At 34.9% G+C, this 23344-nt stretch overlaps 1 protein-coding gene across 1 annotated transcript in view; it reads left to right on the forward strand.

The window, feature by feature from the left end:
- Window positions 1-23344, forward strand: part of LOC145287900 (apicoplast pyruvate carrier 1-like) — a 467232-nt gene that overhangs the window by 385659 nt on the left and 58229 nt on the right. Inside the window, exon 4 of the mRNA XM_080135841.1 lies at window positions 22273-22406. Coding sequence (XP_079991967.1) covers window positions 22273-22406 — 134 coding nt within the window. The remainder of the gene's footprint in view (window positions 1-22272; window positions 22407-23344) is intronic.

Genomic DNA, 23344 nt, shown 5'->3' on the forward strand with positions numbered 1-23344 from the left:
GGTTGGATCATTTCCCCAAATAGGACAGGACACTTGGTATCATCTGCGACCTCTATAAGTCAGATACGTCTTCAGATGGAGTACTGCTGCCACATCTGTGTAGGTAATCTCCATTGCTTAGACAGAGCTCAAAATCAACTTCGAAATCTAGTAGGTGATAATTGTGATACTATAGATGCCCTCACCACCAGAGCCAGAGCCTACAAATGTTGGGAAGTGATTAATAAAAAAGGAGTAAAAAAAAAGCCATAATAATCATTAGAGATGATTCACCAGGGTACACATAAAGACGGTCGGAAATGGGATGGATAGTCAGTTGGGAGTGGCCAAGCAGGTGAGTGCTTATCAGTCACTCTTAGACAAAAGACCGGACATAGGATTTCTGATTTTGAGTCAATAAAATTAGGAGTCAGGATTAGTTTATTCACAGTATTCAATCTGAAACATTTGACGATGGTTGGTAATTCAGAGGTCCCTCAAGACAGATCAAAGAGATTGAAGCCAGAGTTGGGTGAGAGCAAATTGGGTTGAGAAGATAATCTGGAGGCTGACATGAACAAACAGCTAATAATTTAGGGATCTTTTCTACATAAAGAGATGGTATTACTTTTAGCTAGAACACATACACATACACACACAGAGTTCAACTGAGTTATATGATAATAGTCTCTGTCTAATATATCGTCATTTTAATGGAAAGTGCTTCACTAAGCTGCAATCTCTGGTTCTTCCTGTAAGACATTCAAAGCAAGAACTTGTCTCACTTTACTACAACAATAGAAAAAGACTTCCGCTTCTGCTTTCACGTCTAGTGTTCAAAGGAATTTCCATAAATAGAGCTTCTTTGCAAAGACCTCCCGTTCGTAGAATGCGTTACTGTGAGACTTCTTCCCTGTAGACTACAACATAGTCGTCTTCAAATCCAATGTAAACAAGTACTTGCTGTGAAACTTGCCATTATTAATTATGATGCAGGTTAATTTCAGCTTGTAATAGTTACGTTAAATTAACCCTTGTCCTCGAGTGGTTCTTGGCCTTTGACTAAAAAGATAAGAAAATAAAAAGTAAAACGAATCAAGAAAAGGTAGCAGGAATGACTATAAAAACGAAAGATAGAACATATTACAAAGAAAAAGAGAATTGAGGAAAGAAAGAAGAAATTAAGGAAAGAAATAAAAGCATTAAAACGAAAGTGAAAAGAAGGGACGAAAAATAGAACAAATAAAGGGAAGAGGGGAAACAAAGGAAAGAGAGAATGAAAGAAGAAAATGGTAAAATAGAAAAAAACAACACTAAGAAAATGTTAACAAAACTTGTCACCAATGAGCGAAGAGAGAAGAAAAGGAAGAGGGAAAGTATGAAAGATAGATGGGGGAAAAAAAGAAAGAGATAAAAGGGAAAAAGAAAAAAGAAAAAAGATAGAAGAAAAACAAACATCAAGAAACTAGAGATTAAATGAAATAATTGAAGGGAGGAAGGAAAGAAGAAAAAAAACGATGAGAAAAAGAAAGAAAGAGAGATAGAAGTAAAGGGAGAAGGAAAGGGCGGCAATACAGAATGATAGAAGAAATAGAAAAACAGATTGAAAAAGAAAATAAGTAAAAATGCCGCTTATATTTCGATGAGTAATTAGTGTCTGCCCATAATCCAATTAGTTTTAAATAAAACTGATAAAAATTGATATCAAATATGAAAGAAGGGTTATGTTGGCATCAGTTCATGTTTAGAACTTTCTCGTTAGCGTAGTAATAATCGTCTCTCTCTCTCTCTCTCTCTCTCTCTCTCTCTCTCTCTCTTACTGTCTCTTTCTCTTTCTCTCTCTCATATATATATATATATATATATATATATATATATATATATATATATATATATATATATATAGCTATTGCTTCGTCTTTACAGACGTTAGCCATCCCAATGCTCCCCACCAACCTCATCATAGTTTTCTAGTTAATCGTCAGCGACACCCCAAACCCCGTCTGTGGACCCAAAGATGATTTTCAGGCCAACATTTGACTTGCACAGTCTGCCACACATATTACAGAAAAAGTTGTGTGTTGAAACTTGTTTAGCGTCTGCCTCCGTTTTTTTTTTCTCCCTCTGCTCATGGCATGTGTGTGTGTGTGTGTGTGTGTGTGTGTGTGTGTGTGTGTGTGTGTTTGCTTTTTTGTGGTTAATGTAAACCGCTTTTGAGAGGAGGAGCACACGATTACAAGCCTCACATTTCCAACTGTTCAATTCAATGGGCAAAACCGACATATTGCCTTTTCGATGGTTTCTTTTGAGTTCAGCATGATCGATTCTTTCCCTCGCAAAAATTTCAGCTCCCTCTCTGACTAGCCTCCTCCATTCCATGTATATATATATATATATATATATATATATATATATATATATTACATAGGCATCACCACTTATGAAGGCCAAAAGGCCACTCAAGAATAAGGGTTAAAGAGTGTACAGTAGACATGGGACAGTATAGTAATCATTAGTAATAAAAATTTGGTAAATTTGATAACTTATATGGAACGGCTCATCAAGAACTTATTTACGTTAGACTTGAAGACAACCATATTGTAGTCAGCCGGAAAGCAGGAAAACGGAAGACAATTCCACAGGCGTGCAGTTCTAAGAAAGAAGCTTTGTTCATAGAATCTACGTTTAGGTTTAGGCACAGATAAAGAGTGGGGGGAATTATTGATAGTGTTTACAGCTAGACGAGTGTTTCTTGTGAAAGTTGGGTGAGGGGGGACCATAGATTGAAGCTCAGTTGAACACCTTCCATGAAAATAACGATACATCAGAGACAAACTCGCAACATCTCTTCTGTGAGATAGAGGTTGCAAGGAAGAGAAAAGGACATCTCCTACGAGGCTACGAAGTATATTTTGAACTCTATCAAGGCAGGACAAGTCCTTTCTAGCAGCTCCTGCCCAGATGTGGCAACAATATTCCATGCTTGGACGTACCTGGCTCTTATATAGATAGAGAATAGCATCAGCAGTGAGATATTTACCGGATCGATAGAAAGATCCCACCATTTTTCCAGCGGCCTTGGCAACAGATTTGATGTACGTGTTCCATTTAAGATCAGGAGTAAAGGTCAAGCCCAGTAGCTTATCAAAAGAGGCCTCCTGAAGACGAGAGCCATTCATTTCAATTGATGCCAGATGTGGATCAGAATGTTGATGATGTAAAGAGAGAAGCTTGGTTTTAGATGCCTTAAAAGTAACCAGCCACTCCTTTCCCCATTGTACTACGTGCTCAAGATCAGAGGAGAGAGAATTGGAGAGAACTTGGTCGTTTACTGTCTTAGATGTGCTACCATAAATGGTAGTGTCGTCAGCATAAATGTCTACAAATGATGTAAGGATGTGATTTGGAAGATCATTAATGTAGATCAGGAAAAGAGTTGGGCCCAGGATGGACCCCTGAGGAACACCGGCATTAATACTGTGAGCTTCTGATTTTTGCCCCTCAACTACTACTCTTATGAACCTATCAGAGAGAAATGATTTAATAATTGAGAAGACATTTCCAGCTATACCATAGCTAGAGATCTTATGAAGTAAACCTTTATGCCATACCCTATCAAAGGCCTTAGATATGTCAAGAGCAATTGCCCTAGAAATGTGGCCTCCTTCGAGAGATTCGCTAATCCTATGAGATATAACTGTAAGCACATCTGCTGTAGATCTAGCAGAACGGAAACCATATTGAGTGTCACTAAGAAGGTTATTTTTGTTGAGATGGTTGATTACTTCTGTATTTAACACAGATTCCAACAACTTACTCATGACGCACAGGAGACTTATTAGCCTGTACTGAAAGGGGGATGAGCGATCACCTGAATTCTTAAATACAGGGCATACTGATGAGATTTTCCAGGGAGATGGGAAGCTATTCTCCTTAAGACAACGTTTAAACAGTTTTGTAAGTATGGGCGCTAGTTCAGGTTGAAGTTTTTTGAGTACAATAATTGGAATACCGTCAGGGCCAGTTGCTTTACTGGAATCAAGATTTTTGATTAGCTTGGCAACATCACGTACAGATATACGTATATCACATAGCGTGTTTTCTGATACAGGAGGAAATATTGGGGGTTGGTGGCCTTGGTCGCAAAGGGTAGAATTAGCTGCAAAGTTCTTGACAAAGAGTTTGGCTTTGTCTGATGCTGACGAGATTACCTCAAGTCCATTGATAATAGTTGGGATAGAGCACACGCTTCTGTTCGGGATTCTGTTTGCTATTTGGCAAAACTGGTGGGAACCAAGCCGCTGCTCAGCTACTTTGGACTTAACAGATTGAGCATACAACTCTCTTGCATTCTTTATTGTTACAATGGTTGCTGGCAGTCCTGAAAGCGGCTTTAGTTTCCATACATCTATTACGTTGGAAGCAGTGGAAAAAGTGATTTCTGTGCGCAATGGCAGCAGCACATTCTGGAGAGAACCATGGCTGACTGTTAGGTTTTTGCTGAAACTTTTTTGAGGGTATGAAACGGTCAATACCTACAATTAACCATTCCGTCAGGTCTAATACTATAGAGGACACATCCTTTTTAAACATGGAATGCAGAGGTAGATCAGATATAAATGTACGGAAGCTATCCCAGTCAGTGTATCGATATACGGTACGATGGAGAGGTACTTCTGGGAACATATTACATTTCATTTTTATCTTAATTGATACAACAGAGTGGTCGGAAATCCAAGAGGAGACAGAACAGAAACTGAACATTGTTCAGGGCAAGTTGTGAGAAAAAGGTCTAGTAGGCTCGCATACTGGCCGTCATTGTCGGGCACACGGGTGGGTTCCTGAACAATCTGAGTGAGGTCATAGGGAATGGAGAAATCATGACAGAACCTCCCCTCATCCTCGGTCTTGTTTGAGTGGGTCAACCATTCGACGTTGGGAACATTGAAGTCTCCACATATGTGAATGTTAGCTGAAGGATAAGCAGATAGGACTTGGTCAATTTTCTCAGATATGCTTTGAAAGATAGTAACTCCGCTGTTGTGGGGGCGGTAGAGAGTAAATATAAATGCTGTAGTGTGAGCTAAAGCAACCCAAAAGCACATATAGGGTAAGTTAGGATCTTCCCTGGAGATGTCCCTACCACATGGAAAGCTATCTTTAATATAGGCACATATTCCATGCCCATGGCGATCTTGGGGGCCAGATTTAGAAGTTAAGTTAGAGTATCCTTTAATTGCGAACTCTTCTAGGGAAATAGCCTGTCCAATGCCAGTTTCACTTAAAAATTAAAGGTCTGGTTTAGTTTCCTGTAATCGGGTTTCAACCTCTGGAAGGTTAGAACGTAGACCCCTGATGTTGGAGAAGGAGACATGGTAGTAGGGGTCTACGTTGAAAGTTGGAGAACCGGGTTTAATTGTGTATTTTTTCTTGAAACTTGTCATGATGAAATTTTGGAATTTGTGGACTAGGTCGTCAGATTTACTTAGAGCAGGACAGAGAGGCGAAACTAAGAGAGAAAAAGAAACGAAGAATTTTTTTTATTTGTAGCTAATGATAAGGTAAAGCCGTAACAATTACCCACTAGTATGGCATCGAGAGGCCCAACCAGAAGCTACTGCCTGGTCCAGAATCCATTCATCAGATGGCAATACAGCAGCCCCAGTACTTTGCACCTGCTGATAGGACAGCCTCCTCAGTGGTTAATCCAAGGTTCGGGTCCCTGACTATCATGCGGATAACGTCAGCCCAGAAAAAACGTTTACCTCCAGCACCCTTACTAGTGACATGGCTACAAGGATAGACATAGAAACAGAAAATTTCCGCCATCTCTGCCAACTGTTCGCGCAAAATACTGCCAACCTAGAAAACAGCTATTTATTCTCCCTTTGTCAGAAAAATCACTCATTAAAAAATGAGGACTGAGGGACAAATAAGAAGAAGCGAGAGTAACAGAAGCTGCCGATAACGCATCCACAATGCGTTTTTTACTCTCCATTAAAAAAAAAATTATTAAGTATTCTACTTAATAAAAGTCCAACAGACGTGTTTAAGGGAAAGTATGGTGATAGATTCCCCTCTCACGAACTAAAAATGAGTACAATTTCGTAATCTATTTTTGCAATCAACTCGGTAGATAAATGAACATTTATGGACGAGAAAAAAAGCTAGCATTTAATAAAACAGAAATACATAAATTAAATACTGAAATAAAATGTAGTTATTAATATTTGAATCTAAAAATAAAAAGTACGAATTAATATTGAAATCACTTATCTCAACAAAAACACTTCCGTCTCCAAAATGCAAACTGTAGTGAAGAATTTAAGTTTAAACAGCGTTCAGAAGATTTTTTTTAAATTAACCGTTAAAAGAAAAGCGTGATTGATTCTGAACTTTAGCTAGTCACGTTTTAAGAAACTTACGATATAAAAGAAAAGCAGATGAGGGGGTCCTCCGAAGTTAGTTGGTGACGTTATAATAATTGCGAGATAAGATGGAAGCCGGAATTAAGGGGTGGAGACTGAAAAGGATAATATAATGGATTGAGTATACAATATTTAAGATCAACTCGGTAGATAAGTAAACATTTATGGACGAGAAAAAAAGCTAGCATTTAATAAAACAGAAATACATAAATTAAATACTGAAATAAAATGTAGTTATTAATATTTGAATCTAAAAATAAAAAGTACGAATTAATATTGAAATCACTTATCTCAACAAAAACACTTCCGTCTCCAAAATGCAAACTGTAGTGAAGAATTTAAGTTTATATATATATATATATATATATATATATATATATATATATATATATATACCCCCTACACACACATATATACTCCCCCACACACACACACACATATATATATATATATATATATATCTAGCGTTGCCTGGATTGAATGATGGTAAACGAATGTTTCACACTCCCATATTTATATTTTTATTATCATCGAAATCGGTGAAATCGCCCATTTTTCAATCAAATCGATTGATTGCCTATTCTAATTAGGGATCCATCGTGGTGAATCGGGAGTAAGCTAATATGCCTCTTGCTATTACTTATTTCACAATACATTGTAATATACATTGCACTGTAGAGAATCTACTGTTTATTTTATAAAATTATTTTTATATGTAATGACTTTAATTGAAGGTTAAAATTCAAAAAGTCAAGTGCTCTAAACAGAAACATTCATTTCAAACAAGCCCCTTTCATATGAAAGAACCTACTGTTGATTTTATATGTCGAGTCTTTCGGCTCGTATGGTAATAACACTTCTCAAATGCACCTGTGGTGTTAGTCTGTATAAGGTGTTAACTTTGGTTCAAATTGCCTGTTCCTTCTTTCAGTGGATTATTTTGATTATCGATTATCGATACTTATCAAAGACATTCCGATACAAAATATATCTAATCAGATTAATGAGAATTTCTTTTCCCATTTTGCAAAAGATTTGCCTGTTAGAAATGGCCAAAAAGGTATTTAGTTCTCTCCCAGTGCAAGAACTGTGACACCAGGGGTGGAAAGTGAGTTGAGAAATCAGTGCCCCCGAGGAGAGAATATCTGACCTGCAAAAAGTGCCAGGACATCCCCGTCGATATTTCCCGGTAAGGACGCCTCAGGCGATTAGCAATTAAGTAACCCCTTCTCAAAGAGAGACGGCAAAGCCTGGGAGGGTGGGCCTCCTAGAACTGCACAGAACCAGCATTATGCCGCAATCAACATGGACCAGGTTATTACAGGAATGTTCTAATCACTGTTGATTTTGGCGGTCCAAGGATAAAAATTCCTGGCCTGATTCAAAGTAATTGACCTGATGTTAAAGGAAAAAAATTCAACTAAAACATCCAAAATAATAACGATGATATTAATATGATAAAGAAGTAATGTGATTTATTATTTTTAGTTATGCAAAAAGAATGTATTAAAAGATATGTAATGTATATATTAATATGATAGCATGCATATTCTTTTGTGTGTCACGCTTACATCCGGGTTGTTTAATTGTTATGTTCTTCTATTTCTTGCCATAAATTATTTTACCAAGAATTCCTCATAAGTTTTGGTTTCGGTTTCGACTATAGCTGATGGCATTTAAATTATTTATTTTTTTATAAATAATTTTATCAAGAATTCATCATCAATTTTGGTTTCAGTTTCGATTATGGCTGAAGGAACTCAAGTTGTATATATATATATATATATATATATATATATATATATATATATATATATATATATATATATATATATATTTTATATATATATATATATATATATATATATATATATATATATATATATATATATATATATATATATATATTGTTTTATAAATTTTTATTTCAGTTTTGATTCAAGTTAATGCACCCAAGTCATATGGATATATTTTTTTTATTTTTTAAATCGCAACTTTATAATATATAAAAATCAACAGAACATTAACTCTATAACAACATATACGAAATCTGCAAAAATTAAAATATATTTAAGCATACTTTACAACCAGGCGTTACCGGCCGTTCGTGCTAGCTTAGATAAATACTTTTGCAGTTTTAATAAAAAAAATACGATAATATCAGAGTGTCTCGATTTACACTTGAACATCTACAGAATGCCAACATCAATATATTACATATGAATGAATCCCTGTGGAATTTCCACAGGTCACGCTGGTAGTTTATGAATATTCGAACGAAATTCAAATAGAATATAGATTGTGATCCAACGACTTATGGGTTTGTATACTACATATATCCATGTAGTTTCGGTTTGCTGTTTTGTTGTTTTGCTTTAGAGCATATATATATATATATAAATATATATATACTCCCCCCACACACACACACATATATATATATATATATATATATATATATATATATATATATATATATATATATATATATACTAGCATTGTCTGGATTGAATGATGATAAACGAATGTTTCACACTCCCATATTTTTATTATCATCGAAATTGGTGAAATCGCCCATTTTCAATCAAATCGATTGATTGCCTATTTTAATTGGAGATCCGTCGTGGTGAATCGGGAGTAAACGCATATGCCTCTTGCTATTACTTATTTCACAATACATTGTAATATGCATTGCACTGATGTTTGGTTTGGTTGTTTTGTAGAGGAAAATTATGGTGTTTGTTTTTGGCATGGCAGAACATGATTGAGTTGTGTAAAAGGAAAGGAAAAGGATAATAATATCAATATTCTGAAAAATTGAGTCATAGAAAAGCCTTTAAAAAATATTTTAGTCTTTTCTGGTTATTTAATGCCAAATTCAGTAATTTTTTAGGTGGGGGGGAAGATTATATTCTTCAAGTTCATTATATCTCCAAATATCTACTCATGCTGATTGGTTTGTTTTGTTTTACAGCATATCAACCCTTTCCGGGAGATTTAATGCTGAAGCCAGTAATTTTTGAAAAAGTCTTTATACTTCAAGTTGTTTAATCTTCAATTATTTATTTATGATGTTTGGTTTGGTTGTTTTGTAGAGGAAAATTGTGGTGTTTGTATTTGGCATTGCAGAACATGATTGAGTTGTGTAAAAGGAAAGGAAAAGGATAATATCAATATTCCGAAAAACTGAGTCATAGAAAAGCCTTTAAGAAATATTTTAGTGTTCCCTGAAGATTGAACTTTCTTTATGATCTACGGACCCACCCTAAAACCCACGGTTCAAATTCTTGTAAAGCAGAGCCGACCTTGGTTTCCTTAGTAGAGAAAAAGAAGTATGTTTTCGAAGAAGGTCGCAGGCTGCAGCGACCGAAACGTTGTACTAATAGCACCCAAGATGAGAATAATAGTCCGATTAATCAACATAACACAAGCATTCACTTCTCACCTGAAAAAAATCCAGAATTGCAATAACATCAATGTCTGGTGAATTTTCTGTCAGGAAGCTAGTACCTTCAGACAGCCTGATCTGGTAGAATGTGTAGAAATAGATGTATTGATTAATATTTAGAAAAAGCCAGTAATTAATGTCTTTATCATTAATTCCACGAAAGTTAATTAAGAATTAATTAAAAATTTGTGGTTTTGACAGATCAAAGGTTTTAGCGAAAGATGAAATTAGATCGGAATTGTCTTTAATTTCATACTAAATTACAATTTCGCTTAAGAAGAAATAATCTTTATGCGATGGACACTTCCTCCAAAGAAGCTTTTAATCAGTGTCTATCGAGACAATTTACAGATGGGAGATTTTACCTGCTCTGTAATGCTGTAAGACTTGCATGGAACATAGAAATTAGTGGCAGTGCCGATTGATGCAATATTAGGATGGTCAGGGCAGATTTATTTAAACTTAAAGAAAAATTATTTATGGAGGAACTTATACGAAAAGAAGCGAAAACAAATGCTTAAAATATACGTAACACCTACTTAAATTGTGGCTGACATGATGAAGATGTTTATTTTCCAACTTTGCATGAGAGACTAACTATAAGGTAGGTGTGACAAACCAATTTACTAATAGACTGATGAATAGATCTTCTTATAATAATCAACTAGTGGAACCTGTGTAGATCCCACAGGGGGCTGATTCATATGTAATATATTGATGATGGCATTCTGTAGATGTTCAGTGTAAATGGAGACACTCTGATATTATTGTAGCTCTTTTGTTAAAACTGCAAAAGCATTTATCTAAGCTAGTAGGGAAGCTCGGATCGTAAATACACTTAAATATGATATTTTAATTCTTGCAAATTTCGTATATATTATCATTACTACTACTATTATTATTATTATTATTATTATTATTATTATTATTATTATTATTATTATTATTATTATTATTATTATATATAATTGTATATTATATTATTATAGAGTTAATGGTTTTATATATTATAAAGTTGTGATTTCCCCCAAAAATGTATATCCATATGCCTTGGGTGCATCAGTTTTAATTGAAAGTGAAATAAAAAACTCATGAAAAGAAATATATATATATACAGTGCCGGCAAAAAGAAAGTCTGCGCTTGTAATTTTTTCAAAAAATGCAAATTTAAGCTAAATTTAATGTAACTGTTTAAACAACCTATACCTCATTTGATTCGCTTTTTATTCCTCTAGAATTTTACCTGCTCATATTTGACTTTTAATTGAAATATTCTAGTGTTCACAACAATTTAAAAATATAACTTCAAATTGAGGAGACAAAAAGAAAGTCTGCAGCAACAAATTCCCTTAAAACCAGCTTAAATTATCAGAAATAAATCAGTTTAAAATATCCACCAACAGGTAACAAAGCATCTCTAATCGTAATTGTTGTTGTTCAACAAGGTTATACGACGTAACATTTAGTCCATATGCCGCGACTTTCTCTTAGTGATCGTCAGGACCTTATTAATCTTCACCTTTCTGTATATATTATTCCTTAATTGGAATTCATTTTTGAGATGAGCATTATATATATTAATTTATTTTTATTTCGGACTACTATTCTCATCTTTATTAGTTGTTGTTTTTCATCTTTTTTTATTGCTTTGTTTATTCACAACGTTTCGGCCAACTAATTCCTCTAGCCTTCGTCAGGTGGTAACCGCGACGGATAGGAACTTCGAATCTCCTAACTGCATTCTCAGCCATCACTGCCATCCATAGTTGTTGTCGTCTCACCACATTTTTGGCCAAGTAACCTCTGGCACGCTTTGGGTGGGATTGAAACCGCTATCTTCAGACAATGCTTATCTGGGACTGTAGAGATTCAACGTCTCTATCAACTGCGCCACGGGCCCCGAAGTTTACCTAATCGAGAAATCGGCCGCCAATTGTAAATGTGACGAGAAAACGGTACAAAAGACTGTGCAAAATCACCAAAACACCGGCAGTGTTCATGATGCCCCTAAATCTGGTCGAACTACAGGTACTTTTTACAGGGAAGACAATGCTATCAAGATCCACAGCCTAAGAAACAGATTTGAAACGGCTCCCCAAATCCAACAACAATGCAAACTTGTTAAAAAGTGCTCTCTTTCTACTGTCAAGAACAGATTAAAGGAATTTAATTTGCGAGGAGATGTTGCAAGACGCAAATCAATATATCTGGATGAAACAATTACGGTGGAGAAGTACTGCCGAAAAATTGACGAAATGCACCAGCAACTCCAATGTCTGAGATTGGTAAATATGAAGGGACCAATTCTCCTCCATGACAACACTCACCCGCATGTTGCTCAACTGACCATGCAGAAGCTGAACGAATTGGGCTATGAAACTCTGTCACTTTTTCAAACATCTCAACACTTTCCCTTCAAAAGCCGAGATGATGCCGAATCAGCCTTCGATGACTTCATCTAGTCCAAAACTCCAGATAAATTTGTTTCTCGTTGGCAAAAATGTGTCGATTCTAATGGTTCTTATTTCGATTAATAAAGTTTATTATGAGAGGAGTTATGATCTTTTGAAGTTGAACGTCAAAAAAACGACATAATCTTTGCACTAACATTATAATATGAACAGAAGCTGATCCTCACAAATCCACACAACATCTCTGCAATAAACTAAATTTTGTTATCACCAACACGTTTTCTCACCAGAAAAAACAAGGAGATCTGGTTCCATCCCCAGTCTAAACATGGCCATTTGCTTGATTACATATTGTGTAGACGTGGTGATCTTGGAAATTTTTTCAAAGTTAGAGTAATGCGTAGTGTTACTCAACCCGCCACAGTCCCCTGTCCCAAATAGTATCCCCTTATGTCCAAGTGGTAATATGCCTTGCTTGGGATGAAATTAAGTTTAAAAACGAAACAAATATATGTAGTAGATGTAATGTTTATAACATTTTAAGAAAACTATTTAAATATGATTGATGATATTGATTGAGATACATTGTAAGTTAAAACAAAATTATTTTATTTATTTTATTGACGAAACTTCCTCATACAAAAGACCAACCTTTTAGTCAAACTATGCCCTCAGGGAAAAACAGGGAACTTAAATCAATATAGGACTAAATTCAATTGATTTCACTAAAACTTAAGAATTGACATTTTGTTTTTTGTTTTTTAGAAGAGAGTCACCACTTATCAAGACCCACGGGCCACTCAAGGATATCATATACTGTAAAATAGTATTGCAAACATTTCTTCTTTTTTAGAACTGCACGCATGTGGAACTCTCTTCTGATTGCCTGTTTTCCAGCTGACTCCAATTTGGTAGTCTTCAAGCCCGACCGAAACAAATTCTTGACAAATCGTCTCCTGAAGTAATCCAAATTTCCACTACTAACGATTAGTACGATATTATCCCGTGATCTACTGTACACTCAATAAGACTTATCTTCGAGTGGCCTCCAGGCTTTGATAAGTGGTGACTCCTATGTAAAAAAACAAAATATTTGTCAGAGAATATGGCATAAACGTATGAATCAAACTGGCTGTTATAACTTAAATTTGATTAAAATGACAAAAAAAAGCTTAAAGTATGAGAGTTCATAGACTTTCTCTTTTAGAAAAAAAAAATAGATGTCTTGAACAATATAAATGATAATTAAAGGAGAATTATTTCCCTTTGTTTATACAGATCATAATGAAGTTGACACATTATGTTCCAAGTAAAAATGTAAAATCATTCAAAAACGTAAGATGAAAGAGAAGTTAATTATCAGAACCTTTGAATTAAATTCTTTGTATATTTTTTATTGGAATCCTTTGAGATGAGTAATTTGCATATTTATTTATTTGTTTATGGACTGTTATCCTCATCTTCATAGTTGCTGTTGTTGTTTCACCTCTTTGGGGCTCATAGCACAGTAGATAGAGGCGTTGAATCTCTACAGGTTCCAGGTGAGCATTGTCTGAAGATAGCTGTTTCAATCCTACTCAAAGCAGACCAGAGGAATAATTGGCTAAAACGTGGTGAGACAACAACAATTATAGAAAGCAGTAATTACTGAGGATTCAGTTAAAACTCAGCATTCCTATCCCATCGTGGTTGACCATCTGAAGAAGGCCAGAGGAATAGTTGGCCGAAATGTGGTGAAACAATAATAGCAACTACAGGGATGATGATAAGAATCTGCAAATAAATAAACAGAAATTGTTTGTCATCTGATATATATAAATATTTGAGCTTAGAACATCATTTTTTTTTTAAATCTTTTTTAATTTATAGATTTTTCTATTGGGTGGATTTCTATCAGTATTTTGTTTAATATTTGATTTTTGAGCGATTATCAACACAACAAAAATTACCATCTTATTTAAAACAATTTTTCTTGTCTTAATGTAATACTCGAAACTGTTTGTGTTTCAAACTAAATAAACGCTTTAAAATAAGTTAAAACACACACAAAAAAAAAACTTATCCAGATTGGTAGAAGAGTAACTTACGCTTTTGATAATATTCAGTTTTTAAATATTCGTTTCTTGACAAGTCTTCCATTTTGTTGTTTATAATAATATGAAAAATCGATTGTAAAATGATTTAAGTTAATCTTTACGGTTTAGATAAATCCCATCTTTGGATCTTTTGAGCTGGTGTGGGCTTTGTGGTTAAGAACTCCTTAATTGACAAGATCGAGCAGCCGATTGGCATAAATGATTGTGAAATGAAACTAAGAATCCTCTTGCTGCTGGTCGTTACATGAATGTTCTGTCTGTCTATGCGCTGACTCTTACTTCGTCTGAAGACGATATTACTTCCTTTTATCATATGCTTAGATCTGTTATCACCGGTTTGCCAAGTGCTGAAAGTTAGGTGGTTCTTGGTGACTTCAATGCACGGGTTTGATCAGACAATGAGACTTGGTCTCCGTTGGGTCGATATGGCGTTGGTAGAGTCAATTCCGATGATATGCTGCTCCTCCATCTCTGCAATAAACTAAATTTTGTTATCACCAACACGTTTTCTCACCAGAAAAACAAGGAGATCTGGTTCCATCCCCAGTCTAAACATGGCCATTTGCTTGATTACATATCGTGTAGACGTGGTGATCTTGGAAATTTTTTCAAAGTTAGAGTAATGCGTAGTTCCGATACTGATCATTTAATGGTCAGAGCTAAACTGAAAATTAGTTTGCAAGACAAGCCGTTTCAATGGAGTCAAAGTGCCTAAGCGTTTTGACGTCTCCAAATTGAAGGATCCAATCGTACAAAGTTCCTCGAAATCTGCTTTTAACCATGTGGATTTCTCCGATTGTGATTGAGAGACAGTAAGAGATACAATATACCAAAAAAGATGTTGAAAGTTTTGTGATTGAGGTTCCCACACATCGAGATTGGTTTGCTGATAATTCCAATCAAATTAACTTTCAAATTGATAGAAAGCGGAAAGCTTATTTGAAACTTCTCAATTCTTCACCTCTGAATAGGCTAGCTTTTGCTGCCCACTTCTCTTCTGGTTCAGTGTTGTGTGCACCAAATAAAAAACGAATAATCGTCTGACCTTTCCAGGGAGATACAAACTGCCTACGATCATAGAGATGTCAAGACATTTTATGCTTTGCTTCATCAGGCGTCTGGTCCGAAATCGTCTTCAACTACACTATTCCTGGCAAAGGATGGGAGAACTTTTGTGAAAACCTCAGATGAAATTATGCATCGATGGCATGAACACTTTCGTGATCTTTTTCACAACTTATCCAATGTTGATGTTGCTGCAATAGAAAGTATCCCTCAATGTTCCTTTTGTCTGGAACTTGATGCTGGACCGACTCTTGTGGAAACAGTTGACTGCATTAAACAGATAAACTCAAACAAAGCCCCTGGGCTGGATGGCATTCCTGTTGAGCTGCTGAAACATGGTGGTGTCAATGTACATTGTGTGGTCCACTCTTTGATACTGTCAGTATGGCAGGGTAACCTGGTTGCCTATCATTGGATAGATGCCATCCTAATTATGTTGTACAAAGGAAAGGGTGCAAGGAATGATTGTGGAAATTATTGAGGTATCTCGCTGCTGACTGCGGTTAAAAAGGTATTTGCACAGTTCTTGCTAAACAAATTGGAGAAGTACATCTGTCCTGATATTCTTTCAGCATCCCAGTCTAGTTTTAGAGGTGGACGAGGAACCATGGATATGGTGTTTTCTGCTAGACAGCTTTTGGAAAAATGTATTGTGCAGCGTATGCCTCTTTGCCAGGTGTTTGTGGACTTAACCAAGGTGTTTGACACAGTCAATCGTGAGGCTCTCTGGAGAGTGCTGGGAAAATTTGACTGTACACCTGCTTTTATGGAAAAATTCAAGCAACTTCGTCATAGTATGAAAGGTCGCGTCAACTTCAATGGTCAGCTTTCAGAAGAATTCCCCATTGATGATGGAGCGAAGTAGGGTGATATAGCTGCACCAACATTGTTTTCACTCTATCTGGCTACTGTGCTCTGGCATCGTTTCCACGATGGCGATATGAGTGTTTATATAAAATTCTGAACGATTGGAAAGGTGTTCAACATCAGAAGATTCCAAGCCAAAACACTTGTTAGTGATGAACTGTTGTATGCTGATGATGCTGACCGAGTAACACACTCCCCAGTAAATATGCAACTAGTGATGGATCTCTTCATAAATGCTTATACCTGCTTTGGACTGACAGTTAGCATTAAGAAAACTAAAGTCATGTACACTCCCGCTCCTGATGATCTGTATGTGGAACCTGATACCTTTGTGTGTGGAAAGCGCCTTGAAGTCGTAAAAAGATATCGTTGGATATTGTTTATTCCCCGGGGAACTGTTTGCGTTCCCAAGACGTTCCTCAACCAAGTAACCCTCTCGGGGAAGCGATAGTATCATAATTTAATTAATAACTTAATTTACCATTTACTGATTTGAAGATATCTTACGAATTAGTCTATGAATATTTCAACCTTTCATGCTATATTACAAAAAAAAAAAAACTTTTAGTCACAAGTACTTCATTAAAAAACTTCATTTGCTTGTAAGATCATTGATTTCTTTTCAGCTATTGTATTAGTTTTCTTCCAAAATTCACGCTAGTCTTTATATTGGTGTAGGGATCTGTGGTTAGAAGCAAGAAAGAGAAGTCTTACCGTGGGTGCTCAGCGAGTGAGTTCAGGCGAGGAAAAGGAAAAACAAACATGGCAGCCAGCATTTTTATTTCGTCCGTTCTCACATAATCTCGTGTGTGCGTGAAGATGGAACCTATAAAACAATGTTCATTTCTGGGTGCTGGGAGATGATTCCCGATCAGCCAAGAGAGAAGAGACAGAGGACTGTAGCGATAATCTTTCTTGAACATTCCGTTTGTGTATTTGAAGTGACCCCCCCCATTTTACATCAGGATCATCAGTTGTTTATCAGGAAAAACGGTTTGGGGGATTTAAAAAGCGGACAGTATTTTATCTCACAGACACTCAGCAGTGTGTATCAAACACTACCACTCATAACAAAGCGAGAAAAAAAAAAACGTTCTGGATATCAAATCTAAATTTTTGCTTCAAATTATATATATATATATATATATATATATATATATATATATATATATATATATATATATATATATATATATATATATATATCCTTAATGAACAGACAAATAAATTTATTTATATTCATATTTATTTTATCTTGAATTATTATTATAGTAGCAGGTCGCCTGGTGTTTGCCCAGTCGTAAAATAGGCTTAAATATGATATTTTAATTTATGCAGATTTTGTATTTATTAATATGGAGATCATTTTCTATCGATTATCATAGTGTACAAAAAACATAGCAATAATTTTAAAAGTTTAAAAAATGACTTAACTGCCATTAGCTAGGATCCAAACCAAAACATTTAGCACCACAGCCTTAGTTGTAACTGTTTGAGTTATTGACAGATAGAGGAGAAAACGCTAAAAATGAAGTAACTTTAATATACACATGTGTATTTTTGTATGCGTAAAAGCACCAGGTTTAGTCGACTTACTCCTGCCAAAGGCATTTATTCCAATTTTGACCCTTAGCAGCTATTTGTACCGGCTAAAACCCAAATCAAATTTGTTCCACAGGTCCAAATCCTCTATATATCAAGTTTCAAGACTGCAAATGACAAAGGAGTTTGGTAGAAACCCCTCTGCATGCACAAACAAGATTACTTATCTATATCTATATCTATATATATATTATAAATCTGAATGTGTGTGTGTGTGTGTGTGTGTGTGTGTGTGTGTGTGTGTGTGTGTGTGTGTGTGTCTGGTCACGAATAGGCTCCTATATGGTTGACTATTTTAAAAAACTGATTACATATAATGATAGAAGATGTATCGAGGTATCGAGACACAGGAATGGGTATGTTTGATCTGGCAGAACGGTGCTTCATTAAAATTGTGGGGTCTGCGTTTGCGCTTGGTCCACAAAGTATGAAAATAAAAAAATTAAAAATAAAAAAAAAAACGTTTACAAGTGTTTTTGATATAAATGTACATAAGAATACTTTCATAAGTATGTTTCAACTTAAATAGGGATGGTATAATAAAATTGTGGGGTCTGCGTTCGCGCCTGGCCTCCATAGAATGAAAATAGGCACACACTTTAATAAAGACTTTTCATATCTATCTGCATAAGTATACTTTAATAATTATGTTTCAGTTCGAAGAAATATGGTATAATAAAATTATGCAGTGTTCGTTCGCGCCTGACCTCAATAGAATGGAAATATGTCACAAAGTTTAACAAAGTTTTTTTAATATAGATCCACAGCATATTGTGATAACAGGTATGGTATAATAAATAATGGGGTTTATCTATTTAATTTTTACTTTCATCATATTTTGCTTTGGTTTTGATACCCCCAAATTCGAAGCTATCTCTTTACAACCCTTCCTTTTCATAACCTACCATACTTTCATAAGTCAGAGTCCATTTTCTGTAGGCTGTTTTTGAACCCACCAACGATGGGTACTTTTGCTAGTATATATATATATATATATATATATATATATATATATATATATATATATATATATATATATATATTGAGGTGAAACAAGTTTTTGGACAAAACAAAAATGTCAATTTTTCAGCAATTTGGTACAAATTATATCAAACAAAATAATAAAATAAAACTTTCACATTACTAAAATACATAGAAATGAAAGAAACTAATTTTTTTAAAGAAAATAAACAGTTATTGAACATTTTCTTAAAATAGATAGTGAAACAAGTATTTAGACAGGCTTTTATTAATTATTAAACATTACGTTTTCGTGTTTTTACATTCCAGATTATTTTATAAGGTACTAGTTCGATATTCAGTGAACTTCTAGTCATTCTCTGCTTAGATCTCTCTCAGAAAACATTGCAAGATGGCCAAGCAAAAAGCACTCAAACAGTCCATAAAGACCGTATTATTTCAGCACATAAAAGTTAATAAAAGCTACCAATGTATAGCACAAGCTTTGAATGTTTTTGTTTGTACTGTAGGGTAGGTTGTAAAGAAGTGGAAATAGTCAGATACACAACAAAAGACATGGCAAAGTCGGGAAGTCCTCGGGAATTTTCAGAAAGATGCCAGCAGAAAATCTTGCGAACTGTTCGAATGATATTAATATGGGCACGACGATCATCAGTAATGAACTGCACAGAAAAGGTGTCAAGCTTTGCAAACCTTGCAAGAGAGTTCACCTTAAATCAAGATTAAAGTATGCCAAAAATAATCTCAATGAGGATACCACTTTTTTTGATAATGTGATATGGTCGGGTGAGGCCAAAATCGAGCTATTTCGTAATAAGGATGCAAGCCATGTCTGGTGTGTAGACGGTTCTGCATATGATATGAAGAACACTATCCCTACCGTGAATCATAGAGGAGGAAACATTGCATTTTGGATCTGCTTTTCTTCATGCAGGATTGGAACACTAGAAATAATTGAAGAAAGGATGAATGGAACCAAACACAGGAATATTTTGGATAACTTGCAAAGGTCTGTGGAGAAAATGAGATTGTCTGGTGATTGACGGTTCCAACAAGAGAATGATCCTAGACATACAGCGAAGGCAACTCAGAAATGGTTTGAGGATAAGGGAATTCATGTTTTACAATGGGCCAGTCAATCATCAGACTTGAATCCCACTGAAAATTTGTGGCTAATTTTGAAGGGAGATCAGAACAAGATGCCTTTACAGCATCCAACAATTAAAGTTTATAGACAAAGAAGAATGGGAAAAATTTTGTTAGGCATTTGCCAGGACCTTGTGAAAAACTATGACAATCGTTTGACAGCAGTGATTAGTGCTAAAGGAGGCCTAATTAAATATGAAACATTCTTTTTTCATACTTATTTCACTATCTATTATAGGAAATGTGTAATAACTTTATTCTCTTTAAAAATTTAATTTCTCTCATTTCTCTGTATTTCTCCCCCCCCTCTCTCTCTCTCTCTCTCTCTCTATACATATATATATATATATATATATATATATATATATATATATATATATATAAAGTTTTCATCCTAAATGCTACATAATTATGCGCAATGTAGAAATTATACATAAACATAACTGAGAATAATAGTTAAATGAAACCAATCATCTACTAAGAAACCATCAAAATAAATGAATAATTAATTAATGAAAGTTCGATTTTCAAAGGTATTTACAAATCAGTTAAACTCTATGAAGTCGCTCGCGTATCGATGACTGAGTGTATAAAGAAGTTCATTCTAATCATTTTTAAATAGAGAAAGAAGGCTTTTACTATCAATGTAAAAGTGATAAAAAAAACTCTATAGATATATACGTGGATTATGCTCAACCCATTAGTGTTGAACGTTATATTTCAAGATAAGTCCCTACATAAAGATTTATACCATTTCTTTACAAATCCATTTGTGAATTATTCCAATCATAGTGGATAATGTAGTTTTTAAGTTATGATGCCATCTATATAAGACACTGGAGACAATCAAAATATCCTGGAATAAGCAGTATTGTAAAAAAGATAAATTTATAATATGACTATTTGCAAAAAAGGGCAAAATTACAAGAAAAGACAGTTCAATGGATATATATATATATATATATATATATATATATATATATATATATATATATATATATATATATATATATATATATATATATATATATTACAATAGAAAATCTGAGCATGTAAAGTATATGGTTAAGCTTAAACATGGAAAAGTAAAGGACTAGTTGTTAAAACTGGAAAAGAAAAGGACAAGCTATTCTCGTAAAAAATATAATACATTTATAACTTAAAATATTACAGCATTAAGAACTTTTTTAAATTAAATTTATAACATTATAGAATCAATTATTAATGCTGCAATATTTTTATTTATTTATTTATTTAACAACTAGTCCTTTACTTTTCCATGTTTAAGCTTAACCATGTTACTTTTCATGCTGCCATTTTTCTATTGTAATCCATGATTTTTCCAGGCTTCTAGTAAATTCACTTGTTCTTTGTTTAATTTCAGTCTTAGTTTGTACACATATGTAATAACAATGTACATCACTCGTCTGCTTTCCATAAATTTCCCCCAATTATCTCCTTTTCATTCTTTCATTCTCTCTGTTTTACTTCTTAGATCTCTTTTCACGAGAGCATTGAATTGGTAGCAAAAGTAGTCGCTGAAGCGACGTGGTTGCTATGGAAAGCAGTCATAAAAAACGTTGCTCACCTCCTTACGTTTTCTTACGATTTTGGACACCAGTAAATTCATCATAACTTTTGTTTTACTGAACGAAAATTGACAATTTTTTTCACAATATAGCTGAGAAAGTGATCTATGAACTGTAATAATTGTTTGAAATTTGGTCGAAAAATGAGTAAGCGGTGAAGCTTTAAAGCATTTCTAAATGACTAAAAATACCACTTAACCATATATTCAAACACGGTAGTGTTGAAATTTTATATATATATATATATATATATATATATATATATACCTCCAGGGTGAACCGAAAGTAGAAAATGTTTGTCAAAATGTAAAAGGCAGACCTCAAAGCTATTTAAATCAAGAAGGAATACAGTTTGAGCCCTTGTGTTTATAAATAGCATTTAATTTTCATTAATATAATTGTCTTATTACATATAGTTATACGTATACGTGATCTCTAAATAAATGCTTTTTACCGTCCACCTACTTTTGGCTCACTCTGTATATACTGCATAGGCTGTACACTGCACGTATGTAAATATTCATACACAATGAGCTTCCAGCATGGTATGCTTATTGCTATATATCCTAATGACATGTGACAACGCAAGATAAAACTCATTTTAGTCATTGATATGCGAGCAATCCCATTTACACTTGTGATACTATTGTTTTCTTGCAGTGGGCTCCCGATCGCAAAGGTCTGTTCACCGGATTTATTGTAGCTGGCTTTGGAGGGGGATCTTTCATCTTCAATTACATCCAAACGAGTTATCTCAATCCACGCAACAAGGTGGCAAGAGTCGAAGTGAACGGGTAAGTGGCTTTATTTATTTTTTCCTGAAAACATGATGATATAGCGTCTCCAAGAAATCAATCTGAAGGAAACTTTCAAACTATGAAATCTACAGGTATAAAAACAAATAAATATATTATATACAGGGTGGAACGATAAAATTGTCGCCCTAGAAATAGACGACATGATTCCATTTCCGCTTGATGAAAACCGGTTTTCTTTTTCTTCTTTTTTTTTTTTTGCAGACCATCTACTAGTTGACCAGTTGTGCATAAATCCCAAGAGCGATAAGAGCCTTCTGTCATGCATGAAAGTGACACAATGTTCAACAAGCGATATCGGAGATGTGCTGCTATACAATTCATGCTCTCTACCAATCCAAGTTATGAAAACAGGACCATTGCCAGCACCCTCAAAATGCATCGTTAGATTGCTATGAATAACAGGGACGTTCCCAGAGTGATGAAAAAAAAATTTCCGGACACGTTTATGGTCTTTGGTGTGGTTTCAAGTGAGGGCTACATCGTGCCACCTCACATCTTTGAAGTCGGCTTGAAAAACTGTACCTTGATGTACTGAAGAGTGCCGTGATCCCCTCATGCAATCAGGTGGTCGCTAGCAAACCTTGGGTGTGACAGCAGGGCTTGGTGCTGGTTCACAAGTCCATAGAAACCCAGGCTTGGCTTCAGAAGGAGTACTAGGACTTTATACCCTTCTCCCACTGCTCCCCACCTCCTCCCCGACCTGAACTCGCTGGACTACTTCGTTTAGTCATACGTTGATAACATCACACATGACCTCTCACACCACCAAAGCCAGCTTGATTGCCACCATCTACCAAGTATTTGCCGAGCTCCTGCCAGCTCTTGTGTAAAAGGCATGCTCTCAGTTCTGGACCCGTATTGAGGTGGTGATTGAGGCTGAAGGTTGCTACATTAAATAGATGCTCTGCTACATA

The sequence above is a fragment of the Euprymna scolopes genome, chromosome 11 (assembly GCF_053919585.1).
Source record: "Euprymna scolopes isolate OS-2025 chromosome 11, ASM5391958v1, whole genome shotgun sequence".
Lineage (NCBI taxonomy): Eukaryota > Metazoa > Mollusca > Cephalopoda > Sepiida > Sepiolidae > Euprymna > Euprymna scolopes.